The 22,550-nt window shown below is 35.3% G+C and overlaps 5 protein-coding genes across 11 annotated transcripts in view; 4 read left to right on the top strand and 1 right to left on the bottom strand.

Annotated features, from left to right (window-relative positions):
- The window catches only part of LOC116349203 (flotillin-2), a 79,185-nt gene that overhangs the window by 23,258 nt on the left and 33,377 nt on the right, over nt 1–22,550 (bottom strand). The window lies entirely within an intron of this gene.
- On the top strand, nt 39–2,370 carry LOC116349199 (glucose dehydrogenase [FAD, quinone]). Its single transcript, XM_031780525.1, has 6 exons — nt 39–389; nt 458–772; nt 837–1,286; nt 1,356–1,816; nt 1,880–2,151; nt 2,217–2,370. Exons 1-6 carry the CDS (start codon nt 107–109, stop codon nt 2,326–2,328), a joined length of 1,893 nt encoding a protein of 630 aa, XP_031636385.1. The 5' UTR covers nt 39–106; the 3' UTR covers nt 2,329–2,370.
- LOC116349202 (glucose dehydrogenase [FAD, quinone]-like) lies at nt 3,430–6,128 on the top strand. Its single transcript, XM_031780532.1, has 5 exons — nt 3,430–3,701; nt 3,914–3,964; nt 4,051–4,139; nt 4,204–5,674; nt 5,741–6,128. The coding sequence occupies exons 1-5, from the start codon at nt 3,548–3,550 to the stop codon at nt 5,848–5,850; spliced, it is 1,875 nt and encodes a 624-aa protein (XP_031636392.1). The 5' UTR covers nt 3,430–3,547; the 3' UTR covers nt 5,851–6,128.
- On the top strand, nt 6,569–9,233 carry LOC116349201 (glucose dehydrogenase [FAD, quinone]-like). The gene is made up of 4 exons (XM_031780531.1): nt 6,569–6,737; nt 7,290–7,337; nt 7,412–7,500; nt 7,566–9,233. Exons 1-4 carry the CDS (start codon nt 6,584–6,586, stop codon nt 9,150–9,152), a joined length of 1,878 nt encoding a protein of 625 aa, XP_031636391.1. The 5' UTR covers nt 6,569–6,583; the 3' UTR covers nt 9,153–9,233.
- Nucleotides 9,972–21,445, top strand: LOC116349197 (glucose dehydrogenase [FAD, quinone]-like). 5 transcript variants are annotated; one of them, XM_031780517.1, is made up of 6 exons: nt 10,563–10,777; nt 11,298–11,467; nt 11,981–12,028; nt 12,107–12,195; nt 16,985–17,105; nt 17,186–18,762. In XM_031780517.1, exons 2-6 carry the CDS (start codon nt 11,314–11,316, stop codon nt 18,646–18,648), a joined length of 1,875 nt encoding a protein of 624 aa, XP_031636377.1. In that variant the 5' UTR covers nt 10,563–10,777; nt 11,298–11,313; the 3' UTR covers nt 18,649–18,762. The 5 variants fall into 5 exon arrangements, with proteins under 5 accessions (XP_031636374.1, XP_031636377.1, XP_031636375.1 ...); XM_031780515.1 differs by lacking the exons at nt 16,985–17,105; nt 17,186–18,762 and adding exons at nt 18,944–20,412; nt 20,478–21,445 and having other exon boundaries at nt 10,657–10,777; XM_031780514.1 differs by lacking the exons at nt 10,563–10,777; nt 16,985–17,105; nt 17,186–18,762 and adding exons at nt 9,972–10,061; nt 12,704–14,856.

The raw sequence follows: 22,550 nt of genomic DNA, 5'->3' as shown, positions 1-22,550 counted from the left end.
CTTCAATTGGCTCGATTTAAATGTAGTTGGTGTGACAGCATACACAGTGGTGCAGTGAACAAATAGTGTCTTGATTGAATAATTAATAAATTATTATTTCGACAAAATGTTAGCTGAAGTGTTTGCACATTTACGTATATTTGTGACGTATGGACCGGGAATGTTATTTCTGATATTTTTGCATGAAGCAATACGCGTTCGACGACCGGACATTATCGATAAAGAAAATCGAATTCGGAATATTGAGACAAGTGAATTGTTAGAATCTTATGACTTCATTGTTATCGGCGGTGGAAGTGCGGGTTCTGTGATTGCGTCAAGATTATCGGAAATTGAGTCGTGGAATGTGTTACTAATCGAAGCCGGACCCGATGAATCGTTACTTTCAGGTGACCATTTAAAGTGAAATTCGTTTTAAACAAGAAAATGTGTATAAAGTTGTGCTTTTTTTCTTCAGAGGTACCATTCATATATCCAGCTCTGCAGCATTCAACACTTGATTGGGAGTTTGAAACAGAAAAATCGGATCGTTATTGTTTGGCAATGGACGGAATATGTTCATGGCCCCGAGGTAAAGTGTTGGGTGGTTCGAGTGTTCTAAATGCAATGATGTACGTGCGTGGAAATCGTCATGATTACGATCGATGGGCTAGCTTGGGAAATCCTGGTTGGGATTATAAAACGATGTTACACTATTTTAAAAAGTCCGAAGATATGCGAGATCCAACATTGGCGAAAAGTCCATATCATGGTGTCAACGGTTATCTAACAGGTAAAAATTGCCGTAAATAATTTGAATTCGAAATGTATTGACCGTTTGTATTAAATTCAATCAGTGGAACCATTTCATTTTGCATCGCCGTTGGCTGATGTCACAATGGCCGCATTTGAAGAATTGAATTTTCTGAACGAAGAGAATGATATTAATGGTAAATCACAACAGGGATTGGCACAAACTCAAGGAACTCTTCGCAATGGATTACGGTGTAGTACAAATAAAGCATTTTTGCGGCCAGCAAATCATCGACCAAATTTGCATATAACATTAAATTCATTCGTTCAAAAAATACTCATTGATCCGATTACACGAAATGCTTACGGTGTACAATTTCAACGTGAAAATAAATTGTTTGAAGTGCATTCAACGAAAGAAACAATTTTATGTGCCGGTGCCATTCAATCGCCGCAATTATTGATGTTATCGGGTATTGGGCCAGCATCACATTTGAACGATATTGGAATCAATGTGATACACGATTCACCCGGTGTTGGTGAAAATCTGCAAGGTATAATATAATCTCGACACAATTACGAAAACATGCAGATTTTTAATTTCATTTTTGTCGCACTTTTAGACCATATCGCAATGGGCGGCGTCGTTTACTTGATTCAAAATCCATTTTCAGTGGATACACTGTCGTTTGTGGTACCAAAAATGGCAAATGCCATTTCAATTCGAAACTTTGTGTTCAATCAAGATGGACCATTATACGCAATGGGTGCCGCCGAAACAATGGGATTTTTTAACACAAAATATCAAGATCCGAACGTTGATTGGCCAGATGTACAATTATTTTTTGCAGCCTATTCGGACGTTACTGATGGTGGTCTGTTCAGTCAAAGAGGTTCCGGCATTTCGTATGAGTATTATTCACAAGTGTTCGAGCATGTTGTTTACAAAGACAGTATTATGATCATTCCACTTTTAATGCGACCCGAATCAAGGGGACGCATTTTGTTGAAAAGCGACGATCCAATGGAATATCCAATCATACATGCCAATTACTTTGATTCACCGCACGATATTAATGTTTTGGTAAGATGCTTCACTTTTTCATGCGATTTTTATTTACAAAAATTCAATTATTCCCCATTTAAGATTGAAGGTTCGAAATTCGGATATGAAATAACAAAAACAAGTATCTTCCGAGCATTAAATGCTACACTAAATCCAGCCGTTATTCCGAATTGCAGTGGATTGGTTTATTTGAGCGATGATTTTTGGCGATGCATGGCAAGACATTATACCCAAACCATTTATCATCCATCGGGGACATGCAAAATGGGACCATCATCCGATCCATTGGCTGTGGTCGATCCGCGGCTTCGTGTTCATGGCATCCACAATTTGCGTGTGATTGATACGAGCATGTAAGATTTTATCTAAGCTTGATGTTTTATATACCGAAAATTAAAAATTATCTTCATCATTCTAGAATGCCATATATTGTGACCGGAAATACAAATGCGCCAACCATTGCGATTGCAGAAAAGGGAGCTGACATGATCAAAGAAGATCACTTGCACTATGGCGGAAAAAATTACTAACAAAAAATATATCAACAATGCTCATTGAACTTGACCATGTTTTTGGACTACGAAAAGAAATAGATTGTAAACATTGTCTATGGAATATTCAAAAACTAATAGTAAATTGTAATAGTTTTATCAATGAAAAAATGAATGAAAATTAAATAAACACAATGAAAATAAAAAAGTATGTCAATATTATTGCTCTTTTGAGCGCGATTAAATGCAGTACTTTAACAATGTTCTTGGAACCGATCAAAAAAAGGTAAATTCCGATGAAATCTTATTATACAAAAGTATTTCTTTGAATTCGCATAAAAAAAACTTCAAAAATAGAAAAACTAAGCAAAAACCTTTGCAAATCAAAGCAATGTGTTCGTATATAGTGCAATATGAACATTTAAATCAAGAGAGCATTTTCGGTGTGTTTTTAATTCATTTAAAACCCGTAGTAATCTTATCTGCTGTGCAATCGTTTCAAATCGTTGAAATATACAAAAGCAAATTCTGTCTGCCGATCACAGATAATACAAAAAATGTACGGACTAATTTATACAACAACAATACAATTATATTTGTTAAAATTCATCGCTATTCATTTGAGCTTCTTAGCAGAGTACAAGTGGAGCATGAAACCGGTAAATACATCGATCGATGCATTGTTTATTTTTGCAAATCAAACATAAAAATAATGGGCAGTAATTCGATTTTCGGAGGAATAAAAAAACTTAGCCAAATGAAATAAAAACTGCATTTCACTGCATTGTGTTAGTTCAATGACATACGAAAAACGCACATATACAAAGGGTGCCAAGTTCAGGTGTTATGTAACTTCCTAAGTACACAAAACAGTGCGTCGCCTCGCATACCTTTACGCTTATTCGATAATAATAACCAATACTTGAACACAATTGCCTATCTAAAGGTTTAACTGAATACAAGGGGAAAAGAACTCTCAAGTATGAAAAAAATGAATGGAACACCAACCATGTAAGCAATGACACTTATTCATTCTTCAATAGTTTTCCCCTTGTTTAGCCACTTAAATGTAATACAATTAATATAATATGCTATAAAACCACATTGCTAGAAATCCATTTACGCACATCAATTATATTATCAGAACCGTTAACAAGTGTCTTGTGTTTTGCTCGTTTTTCCACTAAAAACTTCGCAACACAAAGAAAGTGTTTCAAGAAATAATTCTTCAAATCAGAAGAAATATATTTGTTTGAAAATGGAAGTTTTTCCGTCTCAATGTGCTGCACAAAGTGTTGGCGCTGTAAATCAATTGTTTGGTTTACTCATACAAAGCATTTTGGCTGCACAATGTTCGATTTCACCACCAGAATTTTGGCCTGAAGATTATGGAGCGAAATTATCGGTGTCAGGTGCGATTTTTGTAAATTCTTTCGCTTTTGTTGCGTAAATTAGAAAATATATATTTCAATTCAATCAAGTGGTATTACTGACATTGTTGGTGTTACAGTATCAGGTTAACAGGTCAATTATAGCATTCCAAAGATTAGATTTTCTAAGTGTTGTTATTAATTTTAGGAGTCGTTGGAGTTTGTTGATTTAAATGGAATTTATTTCGTTTTAGAAAACAATGAATTTGAAGTCGACTTCATCATTATTGGTTCTGGGTCGGCAGGTAAGCTAAATGTATTTGCATATGATAAATAAATTGATTAAACAGGTTCGGTTCGTCATTTATTACTAGCGTTTATTTTATTTTAGGTTCGGTTCTTGCAAATCGATTAAGTGAAAATCCAAATTGGAAGGTTTTATTATTAGAAGCAGGTGGTGATCCGCCAAGTGAAACAGAGGCAATTAGAATAAGAATAAAATTACGTAGTCGTATGCGCTTTATTGTGTGCTTCAAAATTTTAGGTGCCCGTGCTTTTTGAATCATTGCGTAAAACACAAAGTGACTGGGAATTTTATGCAAAATCGGATTCGGCGTGTTTAGCAAGTAAAGATGGTTGTTTTTGGCCACGAGGAAAGTGTTTAGGTGGTTCATCATCAATAAATGCGATGTTTTATGTGCGTGGCACACCAAGAGATTACAATCGCTGGGCTGAATTGGGTAATCCAGAGTGGAACTGGGAGAATGCATTGAAATATATGAAAAAATCGGAAGGAAATGAAAATGCGGACTTTGTTAACTATAAAAATGGAAAATATCACAGCGATAAAGGACCATTGAAAGTAAATCATTACAGCGATTTACATCCACTTTCACGAATTTTCATTGAAGCCGCCGAAGAGGTTGGAATTAAACACTTAGACGACATAAATGCCGACGAACTTTTGGGTTATGTAAGTGCACAAGCAACCGTTTCAAATGGACGACGTCAAAGTACGGCAAAAGCCTTTTTAGTTCCCGCAAAAAATCGCACCAATTTATATATTGTAAAACATGCACATGTACAAAAAATACTGATTGACGATCAAAATGTTGCGACCGGCGTTGAATTTTTGTACAAAAATGAAAAAATGTTGAAAGTCACCAGTCGAATGGAAGTGATTTTATCGGCCGGAGCTGTGTCAAGTCCGCAGATATTAATGATGTCTGGCATTGGACCAAAAGAACATCTCGAGCAACACAATATCGATGTTAAACACGATTCGGCCGTGGGAAAAAATCTATTGGATCATGTTTATACAGCAATGTTTTTCCAATTTCATCGTTCCTCACCGACCAAAGAATCAATGACCGATACATTGGATGCCATTTACAATTTGGCCATTCATAATAAAGGACCGCTTACGGGCTTCGGTCCATCGCAACTTATTGCGATGCTTAACACCGAAAATGGAACTGGCCAACCTGATACTGAATTACATTTCATTATGTTTGAACAAAATTCGTGGAAATTCAAAGCACATCTTCAGCTAAAAAAATTTGATGAAAAAATCGAAAAAGCTTTGTTGGCCGCAAATGAAAAAGCTGATATTGTGACGATATGGCCAACACTATTAAAACCAAAATCTTCCGGTTTCATTGAACTTGAATCGACGTCACCAAGTGATAAACCACGAATTGTACCGAACTATTTCAGCCATAACGATGATATGACCACCATGTTACGGGCTGTGAAGCAACAGATTTCCTTGGAGAACACACAATCATATCGCAAACATGAAGGCGAATTTTTAAAGTTACCGCTTACCGAATGTGATGAATTCGAATTTAAATCGGACGATTATCTAAAATGTTACATAAAATACTTTAGCTCCACACTTTTTCATCCGGCTGGCACAAGCAAAATGGGACCGGACAGTGATGCGGATGCCGTAGTTGACTCGCGGTTAAATGTTCGCGGCGTGAAACGATTGAGACAAATTGATGCTGGAATTAGTATGATTTTTGAAATTCCATGACGAAAGAGCTTTCATTAAATGTTGATGTTTTGTGTGTTTTCAGTGCCAGAGCTGGTGAGCGCAAATACAAATGCGGCTGTCATCATGATTGGCGAACGTGGAGCCGATTTTATCAAAGAAGACTATGACAAAAAGCAAAAGACCGAATTGTAAATTACACAATGTATTCAGTGTCACAGAAATAATCAAAGGACCTATTTTCACATTTACAAGGACATCACAAACAGACTGGTCATGATAATGATCAATGGATTTCATCAGAATATGAGATGAATCGAATGTGTTGTTTAAAATTAACACTTAATGAATCATTCGAATTATCTGATAATTTGTTTTGGGCAACGTTATATTACGCAATGCCCTGCAGACAAATTATAGAAAATGCACTCAGCTTTTTTAAAATCGAAAAATAAATAATGATGAAATTTCTATACCGCTCGTTTCGTTTCTTTTATATGTTCTCAATTGTTTTCAAATATTGAAAACGTTATCCTGCTTATGACGTTTTGTCACCATTGAAAACAGAATGTAAAGGCCAAAAGCCAATGACCATAGGTTTGCATTGATATATCTCAATAAATGTGTTTGTTTCTTTTGCATTGATATAAAAAAATATATGTGATAACAATGCGACGTGCACAATTGTCAAAACAGTACGAAAACAGTAATTAAAGGAATTCCACCAACAAAGGATCGACATTCAGTTGAATATCAACCTTTTTGTTTGAATTTTTGGACATTTGGAAAGCGTAATTTTTTGCGATTTGATTTAATGCGAGGAGTACTTGTTTTATTTAAATATTGATTCAGAATCATTCAAATTCATTTTTTATACAGATTTTTTTCATTTATTTCTTTTTTTGTTTGCAGAGAAAAACCGTCAAATATGGATGTGTTGAATCCAGCATGTGCTGCCCAGAGTGTGGGTCCAGCAAATCAACTATTTGGGCTTCTCGTTCAAACCATTTTAGCGGCACAATGTGCTATTTCACCAAAAGATATGTGGCCGAAAGACTTTGGACCTACGGCCCTTGAACAAGGTTAGCCAGTCTATGTATTTCGGATGGATATCGATGGCGCTGTGCAGTTGCGTTTAATATCCAGATATTCTAAAATATCTCGGATGGATATCCATCCGAAATACATAGACTGAGGTTAGCAAAATGTAAATTATAACTGACTGGCTTTTGAATGACGCTCAAGTTTTGAACTTCAAATGCCTGATTATCATTTCGTTTAGCATTTTATCGATAAAGGTTTATTGTCGCTGTGTGTAGTTTTGCTCTTGAAGAGTCAGCTTCTGAATTTTGATCATAGATAACCCAAAGTCAAGTCATTCTCAATTCGGTTCTTTTATTAGATTCAGCTTCCGTACAATTTATCCATTGTATGATTTTTTTTTGTATAATCGTAAAAATATTTGTTGCTCAATTAATATGTTAGGGGACACTGAAATTAACTGTCTGTATACTTCTTAAAATTCTTTTTAATGAAGATAAGAAGCAAACCGCTTAAAATACTAACATGACAATCTATCATTTGTTTGATAAGGAAGGAGTATTAAAGAGTGTATTTTTTTTTATTATCAACAGGATTGAATGAACCATTTGATTTCATCATTGTTGGTGCAGGTTCAGCAGGTTTCTAAAACTCATTCTATACTTGTATCACTGTTGAAAAATGATGATCTAAGCGTGTGTTTTATTGTATTTAGGTAGTGTTGTGGCAAGTCGTTTGAGTGAGAATCCAAATTGGAAGGTTTTATTATTAGAAGCAGGCGGCGATCCACCAATTGAATCTGAGGTACGAAGTTTTTTGCAATTAAGTTTGATTATATTGAGTAAGAAAGTCTCATAATACATTCACAGATACCATTATGGTACTTTCACCTTCAAAATACGGAATACGATTGGAAATTCAGAACCGAGCCAAGTGAAACAGCTTGTCGCAGTGTTAAAGGTGGTGGTTGTTTTTGGCCAAGAGGCAAGATGTTAGGCGGTTCACATGGTTTGAATGGGGCTATCTATTTACGTGGACACAAATCAGACTTTGATGAATGGCAAAGTATGGGCAACACAGATTGGGGTTGGGATTCGGTTTTAGAATATTTCAAAAAGTCCGAAACAAATGCAAATCGTTCGTTTGTTGAACATCAAAATGGCGAGTGGCACAGTGACAAAGGTGAGATGGGTGTCGATCATTATGACCAACCGGAGCCGATTCGTCAAGTGTTCATTGATGCGGCAAAGGAATTTGGCTACGATTTTATGCACGATCTTAATGCTGATTTAAGTTTGGGCTATGCAAACACTCAAGGAACATTAAAAAACGGTGAACGTCACAGTACAGCCAAAGCATTTTTGGTGCCTGCGAAAAATCGAAAAAATTTGCATGTAATTAAATACGCACACGTTCAACAAATTCACATTGATTCATCGAATAAAGTCACAAGCATTGAGTTCATCTACAAAAATGAGCATAAATTCATTGCGAAAGCGACAAAAGAAACCATTTTATCGGCTGGAAGCATTGGTACACCACAATTGCTTTTGCTCTCTGGAATCGGTCCCAAAGAGCATTTGATGGAGCTGGGAATTCCAGTTAAACAAGATTTGCCTGTTGGAAAAAATCTCCAAGATCATTTGATTGTTCCCCTTGTTTTTCAATTTAACAAGTTGACTGCACAACCAGAACCACCCACCGAATTCTTAGATAATCTATACAACTATCTTATTCATAGAAAAGGCCCATTGGCCGGAATTGGAACAGCTAATTTAGTTGGTATGATCAATACCGTCAATCATAGTGGATATCCTGATGTTGAATTACAAATTGTCAATGAAAGAAAACAATCGGATTTTTTGAAAAAATTACTACATGCAATAGATTATGAAGAAAGTGTGATAAAACCGTTGCTTGATGCAAATAATGAGGGCGAAACTAGTTTTGTTTACGTTGAATTACTGCGACCAAAATCAAGTGGCGAGATTCTATTGCAAAGCACCGATCCAAATGATGCACCACGAATTCTGCCGAACTATTTGGGCGATAAACGTGATGCGGATACATTAATTCGAGGCCTTCAATTCCAAGCAAACTTCGTCAATACTGAATCATTCAAGCAGAATGACGGCGTTTTAGTTCGAATTCCATTCGACGATTGTGACAAACACGAATATCAATCGTACGACTATTGGAAGTGTTACATAAGCCACATGGGAACAACTGTTTATCATCCAACATCTACAGCAAAAATGGGGTCAGATTCAGACAAGAAAGCCGTTCTCGATGGCTCGTTAAGAGTCAGAGGAATCAAAGGATTACGCGTCATTGATGCTTCTGCGTTACCAACTCTAGTGAGTAGCAATCCAAATGCGGTTGTTATTATGGTCGCCGAAAAGTCCGTTGATATCATTCGCAATAAATGGATGAAGGCGGAAAACACTGAATTATGATCCAAAAGAGAAAATAATATATTTTGAGAGTTTACAATTTATCCCTTCTAATAAAAAAGTCTTTGAAAATGTAAAACTTTCGTGTCGAAATGGTGTCCAGTTTTTATCATACTTAATTATTTCCATAGACATTCGTAACTTGAATAGAGTAAACGCTGTATTTTGCATTATTACGAAGAAATGATTATGTGCATTAAATTTCAAAATCCCTACTAATAACGCCCATATTTATACTGCTTGATAAAAATTTAAATATGAATGAAGTCTACGGTCTTTATTCAGGCGTCTTAAAATACTTTCAATGTAAAATGCAACCAAATATAACCGTACTGCTTTGTTAATTCTATTTGTTTCTTTTGATATTGTAGTTTGTATTTAATGTCTACAATGTTGTGCTGATTCAACGTTGCAAAACCATTTTGCATTTTGAATTAAGTTGTGTGAAAATAGATGAATCAACTCAATCAACTTAGGCTTTAGTTAAAATACGCATTTCGATTTACGTTTGCGAAAAAAACGAGTTTTTCGTTTGCATCAGAATCGATTGCCGAAGTGAGCACACTCAATTTGGATGTGCAGCACATCGATTTCATTTAGTAGGTTACATTGAGTTGCACGGACGAAGAAAATATGGAGAAGGAAAGAGAGAGCGAGAAGAAAAGAAAGAAAAAGTTTATGCCGGCATTGCTACACACAGCTTCATCTGAATGTATATTGATTTGTGTGTAACGCATGGTATGCGTTAACGACGGACAGTCGTTCTTATTGACACCGAGAATAACCAGATCGAATGTCGTATGAAATTCAATTAGTTTGTTATGTCAATTCTTACCGAATGGTTCATTGCTGTGTACTCTCTTTAGTTTATTGTTCACATTTAAAGTAATACACGTGATACGACCGAAAAAGGTGAAAAAAAATTAATTATTAAATTTATTGAAAATGTGCAAATGACCTTTAGCAGCGCCGCATAAATTTAGCTATTATTTGAATTGTGAAAAAAAACATTAAACAAATGAAATTCAATTAGTTCGGCAAAGAATTTGAAAATAATATCGAGTGTAACAATGTCTTGTTCACTCGTCACTTTTTGGTTGTAAACATTAAATCTTCACCATATCATTTATCCGCCGCAGTATACGTGTACCAATCTCTCTTGACACAATAATTAAATAAATAGAATTCGGATGATGTAGTCGTTCCAATTCAAGCTCTTGTTGTTCAAATTCTTAGTTATAATGTCACTGAGGAGATGAAAAATCGAGAGGTGAAAATAATCCTCAAAACATGATAAGATAATTTTATATTGAAATTGTTTATACAGCATTCCAAATGAATTGTGTTTTTTTATGGCTGTTGTCTGAATAACGGATTCGCATTACCTCTATTCCATTTTGTTTGTGTGTTTTTCGATAGCAAGCAATATACAAACATTTACGTGGTGTTTTGTCTTATCATTTGCAGTCAAGATAACAATACGATTTTTTCACGAAACATCAAATTATCGAAACAATACGAAAAGAGTATTTAAAGAAATACCTCCAATAGATCGGCATTCAGTTGAACATTTGTCTTGAATAACAACATTTTTATTTTGAAAAATATTAATTGCTCATTTGCAACACGTAAGTTTGATAGAATAATAATGAAACAAGTGAAAAATTAACAAATAATTAATTACGTTTCAATTTTTTTAATAAAATTTCGATTCGGTTTGCATGTCTGAAGTGATGAATATAATTTTTGAAAGTAAATTTTATTAGTGTGATATAATATTTGAGAAAACCGGTAAAACTTCATTTTATCACACTTGAATAGAATTCAGAAATGCTTCATTTTATACTTTGTTTGATATTCAAATTAATTAGTGAGTCTGATAATGTCTGTTATTAATGTGCGCAATTTTAAAAGACGTAGAAATAGAGACGTTAATTTCAAGTATATTTCATTCAAATATGACATCATGCACCGTAATTGGTGTTGACTAAATGGAAAGTTTAGTGGCGACTTCAATCTCGTAACTTATGGTTTGAGTTAAATTGATTGAAACGCAAACTCACATTAAAATGATTTCGTGATTGAGATTGATCCAAATGCAGTTTATATACAGTTTTTTTTCTTCATTTATTTCTTATTCGTTTGCAGAGAAAAACCATCGAATATGGATGTGTTGAATCCATCATGTGCTGCCCAGAGTGTGGGTCCAGCAAATCAACTATTTGGGCTGCTTGTTCAAACTATTTTAGCCGCACAATGTGCTATTTCACCAAAAGATATGTGGCCGAAAGACTATGGACCGACGGCCGTTGAACAAGGTTAGCAAAATGCAAATTATAACTGACTGGCTTTTGAATGACGTTCAAATTTTGAACTTCAAATGCCCGATTATCATTTCGTTTAGCATTTTATCGATAGAGGTTTATTGTCGCCGTGTGTGGTTTTGCTCTTGAAAAGTTAGCTTCTGATCATAGATAACCCAAAGTCAAGTAATTCTGAATTCGGTTCTTTTATTAGATTCAGCTTCTGTACAATTTATCCATTGTATGAATTTTTTTCACAGTAATGTGAACGTAAAAATATTTATTGCACGAGTTAATGACGCATTTAGCCTCTTTTTTTGAGAGCCATTGAATTGAACTGTCTGTTTACTTGTTAACATTTGTTTGCATGATGATAACCAGCATACCTCTCAAAATCTTCACCCAAAACACTCATAACATTATTTATAGAACCATTTGGCGACAATCTATCTTTCGTTTTTTCTCATACACTTTGATAAGGAGTATAATATATTAATGAGGAGTATATTATTTTTTTATTATCAACAGGATTGAATGAACCATTCGATTTCATCGTTGTTGGTGCCGGTTCGGCAGGTTTGTAAAACTCATGTTATATTTGATTGTGTCACTTTTGGAAAATGATGATCTAAGCGTGTGTTTTATTGTATTTAGGTAGTGTTGTGGCAAGTCGCTTGAGTGAGAATCCAAATTGGAAGGTTTTATTATTAGAAGCAGGCGGCGATCCACCAATCGAATCTGAGGTACGATGTTTTTTTCGTTATTAAGTTTGCCAAATAAGAAATTATATTCTTGTATTTTCATTCAACCGTGAATTTGTTTTAATAAGATTTTTGATTGATCGATAAATATTTGAAAGTATTTGATTTATGATTTATGACTTGGATTGTTTTCATGACATTTCTAAAAGAGCATTTCGAAAATGGGGAAAATAAATCATTGTCATAATTCTTTTAGACACTCACAAATAAATCCATGTGTTGAATGAAAAACGATTCTTTTTGCTTGGGATCTTTTTCTGGCCACTTTTTCTTATATGCTTTTGCTTTTTTTTCGAACGCTTCTAAAATATTTATTTTTATTTCACCATTATTTCCTTTCCTCAAAAACACACACACAAATTTGGTGTTGGACGCACACATCCTTATCCACCCACATACATACACACACACACATTTACTTCAATCAAATATATCTATCATTGTCGGTTGATGGGTTATTGCATGCCTCAAATGTGCCAAATACAAATAGATTCCATTTATGATATCATCATTGCAAAATACATCGGTTGATTGGGGATATTCGCTTCAAAAAACGCAAAAAGTTGGTAATTTACTTGCATCAAATGTATCATGGCCGAGTGGAAAGTTTATTGGCGGTTCGGCTGGTATGGATGTTCGATTTTATGTGCGCGGTAATCCACGTGATTTTAACGAATGGGAATATGCCGGCAATCCAAATTGGAATTGGCAAAATATGTTGCAATATTTTAAGAAAGCTGAAAACCAACAAACCGAAGCTGTACCACAAAGCAATGATGGTGGTGCTGCTGATGAATCACTCGGAAAGATGGGTCCATTGCCAATCGAATCATTTGTCAATGAACAACCATTCAAGCAAACTCTTTTTGATGCTGCCCAAGAACTTGGTCACAAACAAATTGCCGATTTGAACGGCAATGAATACATTGGAATCGGTCGTGCGCCCGGCATAATCAGTCAAGGAAAATTATATAATGCGGCCAAGGCATATTTATCACCGATTCGAAATCGTACAAATCTATATGTCATTAAATATGCTCATGTTACGAAAGTGAATGTCGATAATACAACTGGACAAGTGACAGGCGTTCAATTTCAAATCAATCAAACGCAAGAGCTCACGGCTGTCGCCACAAAAGAAACCATTTTATCGGCTGGAAGCATTGGTACACCAAAAATATTGCAACTATCTGGCATTGGACCGGAAAAGTATTTAACACGTTTGAACATCTCAATTGTTCGAAATCTATACACTGGATTCAGTTTACAGAATCACATTACGGTTCCGCTATTTATTCAATTCAATGTTAGCGATGTGCAAACGACCGAAACAAATAATAACGAAAATGCAAATACGGATCCAATAACAGCAACAACAGCGACAACAACCGAAGCGGGTGTTGATTCCACTGACACATTATACGATTACATTAAACAACGCAAAGATATCGCTGAATTGCAAAATATATTCGATGTGCTCGGCTTTTTTAGTACAATAAATTCACCATATCCAAATATTGGAACGCAGTATGCCATTTTTAAGAAAAATGATGGCATTCTTCTCACCGAATATTTGAAAGTGAAAATTGGACTGAATGAAAGTGTTGCGCAGCCCATTATTGATGCAAATAAAAATGCTGATATTGCAATCGTTTTTGTCACACTTTTGAATCCAGTGACTTTGGGCAAAGTTATTTTGAGCAGTGCCGATCCATACGCATTACCACTTATACAATCGAATTATTTGAGTCGACCCGAAGATATTGCAACATTGGTTCAAGGCGTACAATTGGCTAGAAATTTCTTACAAACTACACCATTTAAGGAATTGAATGCATCGGATGTTGTTTTGTCGATTCCGGACTGCGAAACGGTGCCAGTGAAAAAGAAGAAAGTTAAACCAACAAAACCACCAAAGGAAAAATCAAAGAAACACGATAAAAAGAACAAGGGACAAACGAGCACAACGGAAACACCACCACCATCGGCACCACTTGACGAACCTTTGGCCGAAGCCATCCCATTTGGATCCGATCAATACTTTGAGTGTTATGTAAAACAGGTATCAAAAACACATTATCAACCCGTTGGAACGAGTAAAATGGGACCACTTATCGATCGATTCGCCGTCGTTGATTCGCGGCTTAAAGTGCATCACTTGACCGGTTTGCGTGTTGTTGATGCATCCATTATGCCGAAAATAATAAGCGCACCAATTGATGCGGCAACCATTGCCATCGCTGAAAAAGCAAGCGATCTCATCAAAGAAGATTGGGCGACAGCTGAAGCAACGCCAGCTGCTGCTGCTGATGCGGCTGACGCAACTGCAGCGCATGAAGAATTGTAACCTGCTCAAAATCGAAATCGAGATTTGTTTCATTCATTTTTAAGCGCTGAAAAAATTATTACAGGAATCTCAGGTTACAATTTATTACGTCTTTTTTTTAGTTGAATGCACAGTATTGTATTTTTTACTAGCCCAGTAAGTATTCTTTTTATTTGGGAAAAATTAAAGAACGAAAACATTTACTGGTTTGTTTTTTCATTTTATAAATTCATTTGTGGTGTGAATAAAGATGTATATGAGCCTCAAATGAATGAACGTAAAATTGCGTAAAATTAAATAAAACGCTTTTATCCAAATTGCTTTTCTTTACACTTTCCTTCTTTTCATGTTTAAATCACATAATACATTCGTAAAAATTCACCATTCACAGATACCATTATGGTACTTTCCGCTTCAAAATTCGGAATACGATTGGAAATTTAGAAGCGAACCAAGCGAAACAGCTTGTCGCAGTGTTAAAGGTGGTGGTTGTTTTTGGCCTAGAGGCAAGATGTTGGGCGGTTCACATGGTTTGAATGGGGCTGTCTATTTACGTGGACACAAATCAGACTTTGATGAATGGCAAAGTATGGGCAACACAGATTGGGGTTGGGATTCGGTTTTAGAATATTTCAAAAAGTCCGAAACAAATGCAAATCGTTCGTTTGTTGAACATCAAAATGGCGAGTGGCACAGTGACAAAGGTGAGATGGGTGTCGATCATTATGACCAACCGGAGCCGATTCGTCAAGTGTTCATTGATGCGGCAAAGGAATTTGGCTACGATTTTATGCACGATCTTAATGCTGATTTAAGTTTGGGCTATGCAAACACTCAAGGAACATTAAAAAACGGGGAACGTCACAGTACAGCCAAAGCATTTTTGGTGCCTGCAAAAAATCGGAAAAATTTGCATGTAATTAAATACGCACACGTTCAACAAATTCACATTGATTCATCGAATAAAGTCACAAGCATTGAGTTCATCTACAAAAATGAGCATAAATTCATTGCGAAAGCGACAAAAGAAACCATTTTATCGGCTGGAAGCATTGGTACACCACAATTGCTTTTGCTCTCTGGAATCGGTCCCAAAGAGCATTTGATGGAGCTGGGAATTCCAGTTAAACAAGATTTGCCTGTTGGCAAAAATCTTCAAGATCATTTGATTGTTCCCCTTGTTTTTCAATTTAACAAGTTGACTGCACAACCAGAACCACCCACCGAATTTTTAGATAATCTATACAACTATCTTATTCATAGAAAAGGCCCATTGGCAGGAATTGGAACAATTAATTTAGTTGGTATGATCAATACCGTAAATCATAGTGGATATCCAGATATTGAACTACAACACTTTAACCATAGAAAACAATCGGGTTTTTTGAAAAAATTACTACATGCAATGGATTATGAAGAAAGTGTGATAAAACCGTTACTTGATGCAAATAATGAGGGCGAAACTAATCTTGTTTACGTTGAATTACTGCGACCAAAATCAAGTGGCGAGATTCTATTGCAAAGCACCGATCCAAATGATGCACCACGAATTCTGCCGAACTATTTGGGCGATAAACGTGATGCGGATACATTAATTCGAGGCCTTCAATTCCAAGCAAACTTCGTCAATACTGAATCATTCAAGCAGAATGACGGCGTTTTAGTTCGAATTCCATTCGACGATTGTGACAAACACGAATATCAATCGTACGACTATTGGAAGTGTTACATAAGCCACATGGGAACAACTGTGTATCATCCAACATCTACAGCAAAAATGGGGTCAGATTCAGACAAGAAAGCCGTTCTCGATGGCTCGTTAAGAGTCAGAGGAATCAAAGGATTACGCGTCATTGATGCTTCTGCGTTACCAACTCTAGTGAGTAGCAATCCAAATGCGGTTGTTATTATGGTCGCCGAAAAGTCCGTTGATATCGTTCGCAATGAATGGATGAAGGCGGAGAAAACTGAATTATGAACTAAAAGAAGCTCAATGAAATGAATCACAAATTAATCAACAATAAAGAACACTTTTTTGAAATTGCAAAAATAATAAATGAACACATGAAAAATGCTTTAAAGATATCTATAAAAAAGTTTATTTTCTTCTCTTTACTCTGGGGTTTGTATATAATTCCAATGGAATCGGTGGCTGTAAAAACTTACTTTATAGAAATTGACTTTTTTTTAACCAAAAGGTAAATTATAAAGTTGAAATCGCTTTGTCCTTGAACAGAGAAAAATGTAATAGTTAATAGCGATAGTGCATTGTGTGTTGTGCTATTTACTAACAGTATTAAGTGGCTAATAAATGTTTGGGAGCTTTTAAATGAAAACGCATTTGCTTTGACCAAACAACAACATGTCAATTATACAAACTAATATCACTTGATGTTTTTTTTTGTGTCCATGTACGCACATGTATTACCATTCTAATAACTATAGGTACCTCAATTGTTTTTCACCGTACAAAGAAGCAAACACGACTGGCAATTCACAGCGCAAACCAAAAACGGTTGTCGCAACTATAAAGACGGTTGTCTATGGCCGCGCGGGAAAATGTTAGGTGTGTGTGTGTGTGCATCTTCATTCATATTCATGTATTGTAGAATGTTCATTTTTTAATTAAATTCTATTCATAACTAGGTGGATCGCATGGTATAAATGCAATGATTTATTTGCGTGGAAATCGGCGTGACTATGATAATTGGCGTGATTTGGGTAATCCAACTTGGGGTTATGATGATGTTTTGAAATATTTTCTCAAATCCGAGCAAAATTTCGATGCAGATTTTGTAAAACATAAAAATGGTAAACATCACAGTGACCAGGGAATGTTAAAAGTTGGACATTATCGTTTGAAAAATGATTCAAACACGATTGAAGATTGTTTCGTTGATGCTGGCAAAGAAGCTGGTTATGATTCGATCATGGATTTCAATTCAGATATACATCTAGGTTATACTCGAGTACAAGGAACGGTATACAATGGTCGTCGGCAAACAACGGCTAAATCCTTTTTAGTTCCAGCCAAAGATCGACCGAACTTATACATTATAAAACATGCTCATGCAACGAAAATTAACATCGATGACAATGCAAAGGCAACGGGCGTTGAATTTGTGTATAATGGAGAGGAGAAATTAATTGCAAAGGTGAAAAAAGAGATTGTTGTCTCGGCTGGTGCTTTGTCAAGTCCACATTTGTTGATGTTATCGGGAATTGGTCCCGAAAAACACTTGAAAGAAATGAAAATTCCGCTGAAAAAGAATTTAGCAGTTGGAAAAAATTTACAAGACCATATGATTGTACCGATGTTCTTTAGTTTCCATCGATCAAAAAGCGATTCATTGACATCGGAAAATCCATTGAAAAATACAATCGATTTTTATTTATACAATAAGGGTGAATACACGAATGTTGGCATAACGGATTTAGTGGGTTATATTAATACGGTAAATGGTACTGGTTATCCTGATATCGAACTACATCACTTCGAATTTAAAAAAGAATCACTTGGATTGAAGACATATTTGGAAATTGTTGGTTTTGGCGATGAAGTACAGAAGGCATTGATCGAAGAGAACAAATATAGTGAAATGGGAATGGTGTTTGTTGTTTTACTTAATCCAAAATCAAAAGGTAGAATTATGTTGAAATCGATCGATCCGTTTGAAAAGCCACACATTTTTGCAAACTATTTGAATGAAAAAGAAGATTGGCAAATAGCATTGAATGGCGTTAAGTATCAGTATAACCAGGTCAAGTCGAATGTGTTTAAAGAACATGATGGCACTTTTATGCAGTTGCCACTTGCTGAATGCAATAAACTGCCAGTCGAATCAGACGAATATTTCAAGTGCTACATAGATTATATGGCAACGACAGTCTATCACCCAGTTGGAACATGTAAAATGGGCCCGAATAGCGATAAGAAAGCAGTTGTAGATTCACGTTTACGTGTTCATGGCATCGAAAATTTACGAGTTGCCGATGCCAGCATTATGCCAGTCATCGTGAGCTCTAACACAAATGCACCAACCATCATGATTGGTGAAAAATGCTCTGCATTTATCAAAGAAGATTTTGCGGCACATGACGAACTATAAAAAATATTATATTACAGAGAAAACTCAATCACTATAATTTGAAACAAAATGTAAATCATGTTTATGTTGCACTCATTTTACGCATCAATAAAGCACTACCTTTTTAAATAAAAATGCGATTCTAGTAGATGTTCAGTGGACAACTTTAAAACCCAGTTCTGTAACCATAAAAACACTTTCTGCTTTTTCAGTGCACGTGGTATGGGTGTAATGTTTGGCATTCGCATGCGCTACATGGGGCATCGATTTTCTACTTTTATTATCGAATCAATTTTAAGTTCCATTTCTAATTTAGATTCCCGGTCTTTGGTTTACACTTCAAAACAGCAGTTACGATTGGCAGTACTTTACGGAGCCATGCAACACAGGTGGCCTAGCACTAAATAATCATCAGTCATTTTGGCCGCGCGGTAAAACTTTAGGTGGATCAAGTGCAATGAATGCAATGCTATACGTGCGAGGAAATCGACGAGATTTTGATTTACACTGGCAGACAGCAGCTGGTGCCGATTGGAATTGGGAATCGATTTTAAAATACTACACACGATTTGAGAGCAACAACAACGAAGCAAATCATGCATCGCTTAATGTTGACAATTATCCAAGGACCGAATTTGATGAATACATAAAGTCAATGCTGCAACACTCATATGAAGAATTGGGCTTTAAACACTTAAACAATTTTTATGGCGAGAAGTTCGTTGGTTTCGGTCGTGCAAAAGGTATTTTAAATAAATCTCAACGTGTTAGTTCAGCCAAAGCATATTTGCATTCGAATTTAGTCGATGTTCGAAATAATTTGCATATTATCAAATTGGCGCATGTAAATCGATTAATCATTGATGAAAAAACGAAACAAGTAACGGGCGTTGAGTTTGTTCGTTTGCCAGAGCAAAAAACTGTTATCGCTAATGCGCGAAAAGAAGTAGTTTTATCGGCTGGTGCGGTAAATACACCGAAAATTTTAATACTTTCCGGCATTGGGCCAAAAGCTGAATTGGCAAAACATCAAATTCCATTGATTAAAGAGGCGGCGGTCGGTGAAAATCTTCAAGACCATATAATGGTACCGCTTATTTTCTCAGTGCACAAATCCACGGCAGTATCACCCACTTATCAAATGTTGGCCGAGAATTTTTTCAATTATATCTTCCATCAAAATGGATCGCTTTCGAATATGGGCTCAGTCGACTATATGGGTTTTATAAGCACGGTAAACGATACACTTTATCCAGATATACAAGTATTGAACTATCTAATACCGAAACAATCTGCCGACGTTTTAAGATTAATTTTGGGCTTTTTTAATTATAAACAAAATATTGTCGACTCAATTGTTACGGCCAATTTAGAAGCCGACACATTTTTCGCTTATCCCGTTTTACTCAATCCGAAATCACATGGTAAAATAACATTGAACAGCAACAATCCACAAGATCCGCCAAAAATTCAGCCAAATTATTTGAGCAATGCTGAAGATGTTGATACTTTTGTTCGTGCCGTTAAAATTCTTGAAAAGATAACGACCACAAAAACATTAAAAGAGCATGAAAGTGAAATTGTGACATTTGAATTGGAAAATTGTGATGGTTTTGCTAGAGGCTCTGATGAACACTGGGAGTGTTATGTTCGTCACATGCCAATGACTGTTTATCATCCGACGGGAACAGCCAAAATGGGATCGAATAATGATGGACGAAACGTAGTTGATGCCGAACTTAATGTGTATGGGATTAAAAATTTGAGAGTGGCAGATGCAAGCATGTATGGTTTACTTTATATTTTATGAACAATGTTTACATTTAATTAATTTCGTCTTTCGTTCATAGAATGCCGGAAATTGTTAGTGGAAACACCAATGCTGCAACAGTTGTAATTGGCGAAAAAGCAGCCGAGTTTATCACACAAAAATGGACAAATGCTGAGACAATTGTGTCAAAAGACGAACTTTAAAATTGGTCCCCACAAAACTTGAATACTCAATTCAAAGTATAACTTTCTTTTCACATTTTTTGAAGAAAAAAATTCTTTTTCATTTAGAAGCAATGCACAAATTCTGAATTTTTACTCTATTTGAAACTCCAAACACATTAAAAACATAAAATGTAAAAAAAATCAAAATTAATTGTTGACTCGAACTTTGATTGAATTAATTGTTGGTCGAATAAATAAAACTAAACCTGATTGACAATCTCAAGTAGTTTTATCAAATAATTGTTACTTTGTTTTACAACAGTTCTCATCGAAAATCGATTTAGTTGGAAAGCACTGTTATCGCTACTACATCATGATTAGATGTGTTTAATAAAACTGACATGGAGTTGTGTGGTATATGAAAAAATATGTGCCACGATGTGTTATCCAACTCTTTTTTTATTGGTTTGTGTGGAAACGGACAATAAAACCTGCCTTATTTTTTTTATTTTTGACCAAGGTTAATAAGAAAGAGAAAAATTGCAGTAAGTGAACTTTTTGATTATTTCGCCAGCCGAAAAAACGGTTCATCGTACTTTACGATTTTTCTTTCATAAAATCTGGCGAACAATTAAAGTCATTGCTGGTCGACATCGCATTGATTACATAACGGAACCAATGTGGTTGCCGAAAAGGTGCAATTTATGATGCAGTTTTTTCCCCAAGATATAATTTCGAGCTGTGTGAATATTGTTTGGCTCAGATTGTGAAATGTTGAATAATTTTGCATGTTGTCCGGTTCTTGTTTAATATTTATGTAAAAGAAACCTTTTTTTCTTCATTTGTACATCTATTAAAAGCGACGTAAAATATTCAAATTAAATTGTTGAAAATGTCTATTTTTTCTCGGATTGCAGTTTGAATTCATAAATCATAAATACGACGTCGATAAGCGATACTCTATTTTTTTCATCGTCATAAAATCTATTTACACACATCTTAGACAATATCGATTGTTTCTTTTTAAATGCTTTTAAAATTTTATTACCAACACTTGAATTTGTATTGTTTCGTAAAATTTTTATGCTACTGTGTCGACACACGCTCACACACATGACATAAAGCGAATATCACTTGAAGCAACATTCCATGGTTGTGAATATATTGGAGCATTGTGTTTCAATTGAAAATCGAATAAAAGTGTGTATGGAAAAAGGGTAATTGGAAGCTCTTTAACTCTTGCATTTTTTTGTCATGCGTCTGAAGTCACGAATTTCGAATTTTCATATATAAAAATCACGTACAGATTTTGGTCGACGCCCAACAAAAATACGGCGCACATTGGTGGATGATAACTGCCGACCTGATTTGTGCGCCGTTCATGCCATTTGAAATATATCCGCTTAATTTAAGGTAATGTATTTCGGATGCCAAATGCTGAACCACGTGCGATAAACACTCACGTAATAAACTGTAGCAGAATTTAAAAAAAAACGGAATCGTGATATCCGAAGTGATCAGCATACTTTTTGGTTCAAAATATAAATTTGGTTCACAGTGAAAAAGGTTTAAAATGCTTAGACCAAATTAACGAGTACTTATCACGTTATCAGTTGCGAAATGTTGAAATTGGATCAAATCGTGGTTGAACCATCATACCTGTAAGAAAAAATAGAGAAAATTAAAACATATTATTCAATTTGAAACATTTGAATTTTAAATCGATAAAAAATTGCATAACGTTGTTTTTTTCTATTTCGGTAAATGATTGAAGAAATAAATGAAAACTTTCGAGAGATTCGATCAAGTCCGTGTATTAGCATCATGTTTTTGGACTTTGTGGTGTATTTTGTTTACTTTCATCTTTTAACCCATACAGATTTATATGCAAATAACCGTTAATGCGCTTTTTGTGCATGCCTTTTTTTTCTCTATATTAAATCACAGTCCGAAACATTTATGACATTATAATAGTGATGCAATCTCCT

The sequence above is a fragment of the Contarinia nasturtii genome, unplaced genomic scaffold (assembly GCF_009176525.2).
Source record: "Contarinia nasturtii isolate CC-2019 unplaced genomic scaffold, AAFC_CNas_1.1 Cnas_scaffold_2806, whole genome shotgun sequence".
Lineage (NCBI taxonomy): Eukaryota > Metazoa > Arthropoda > Insecta > Diptera > Cecidomyiidae > Contarinia > Contarinia nasturtii.
This window is presented reverse-complemented; position numbering and strand designations above follow the sequence as displayed.

What these genes read in the sequence shown, in the direction of transcription:
- LOC116349199 (XM_031780525.1), top strand. Translation starts at nt 107, where the DNA reads ATGTTAGCTGAAGTGTTTGCACATTTACGTATATTTGTGACGTATGGA. An exon ending in TGTTGGTGAAAATCTGCAAG is followed by an intron (nt 1,287 to 1,355) that starts GTATAATATAAT and finishes TCGCACTTTTAG; the next exon opens with ACCATATCGCAATGGGCGGC. An exon ending in CGCACGATATTAATGTTTTG is followed by an intron (nt 1,817 to 1,879) that starts GTAAGATGCTTC and finishes TCCCCATTTAAG; the next exon opens with ATTGAAGGTTCGAAATTCGG.
- LOC116349201 (XM_031780531.1), top strand. Translation starts at nt 6,584, where the DNA reads ATGGATGTGTTGAATCCAGCATGTGCTGCCCAGAGTGTGGGTCCAGCA. An exon ending in TGTTGGTGCAGGTTCAGCAG is followed by an intron (nt 7,338 to 7,411) that starts GTTTCTAAAACT and finishes TATTGTATTTAG; the next exon opens with GTAGTGTTGTGGCAAGTCGT. An exon ending in ATCCACCAATTGAATCTGAG is followed by an intron (nt 7,501 to 7,565) that starts GTACGAAGTTTT and finishes ATACATTCACAG; the next exon opens with ATACCATTATGGTACTTTCA.
- LOC116349197 (XM_031780514.1), top strand. Translation starts at nt 11,314, where the DNA reads ATGGATGTGTTGAATCCATCATGTGCTGCCCAGAGTGTGGGTCCAGCA. An exon ending in TGTTGGTGCCGGTTCGGCAG is followed by an intron (nt 12,029 to 12,106) that starts GTTTGTAAAACT and finishes TATTGTATTTAG; the next exon opens with GTAGTGTTGTGGCAAGTCGC. An exon ending in ATCCACCAATCGAATCTGAG is followed by an intron (nt 12,196 to 12,703) that starts GTACGATGTTTT and finishes AAATACAAATAG; the next exon opens with ATTCCATTTATGATATCATC.
- LOC116349202 (XM_031780532.1), top strand. Translation starts at nt 3,548, where the DNA reads ATGGAAGTTTTTCCGTCTCAATGTGCTGCACAAAGTGTTGGCGCTGTA. An exon ending in AGCGAAATTATCGGTGTCAG is followed by an intron (nt 3,702 to 3,913) that starts GTGCGATTTTTG and finishes ATTTCGTTTTAG; the next exon opens with AAAACAATGAATTTGAAGTC. An exon ending in ACAAATTGATGCTGGAATTA is followed by an intron (nt 5,675 to 5,740) that starts GTATGATTTTTG and finishes GTGTGTTTTCAG; the next exon opens with TGCCAGAGCTGGTGAGCGCA.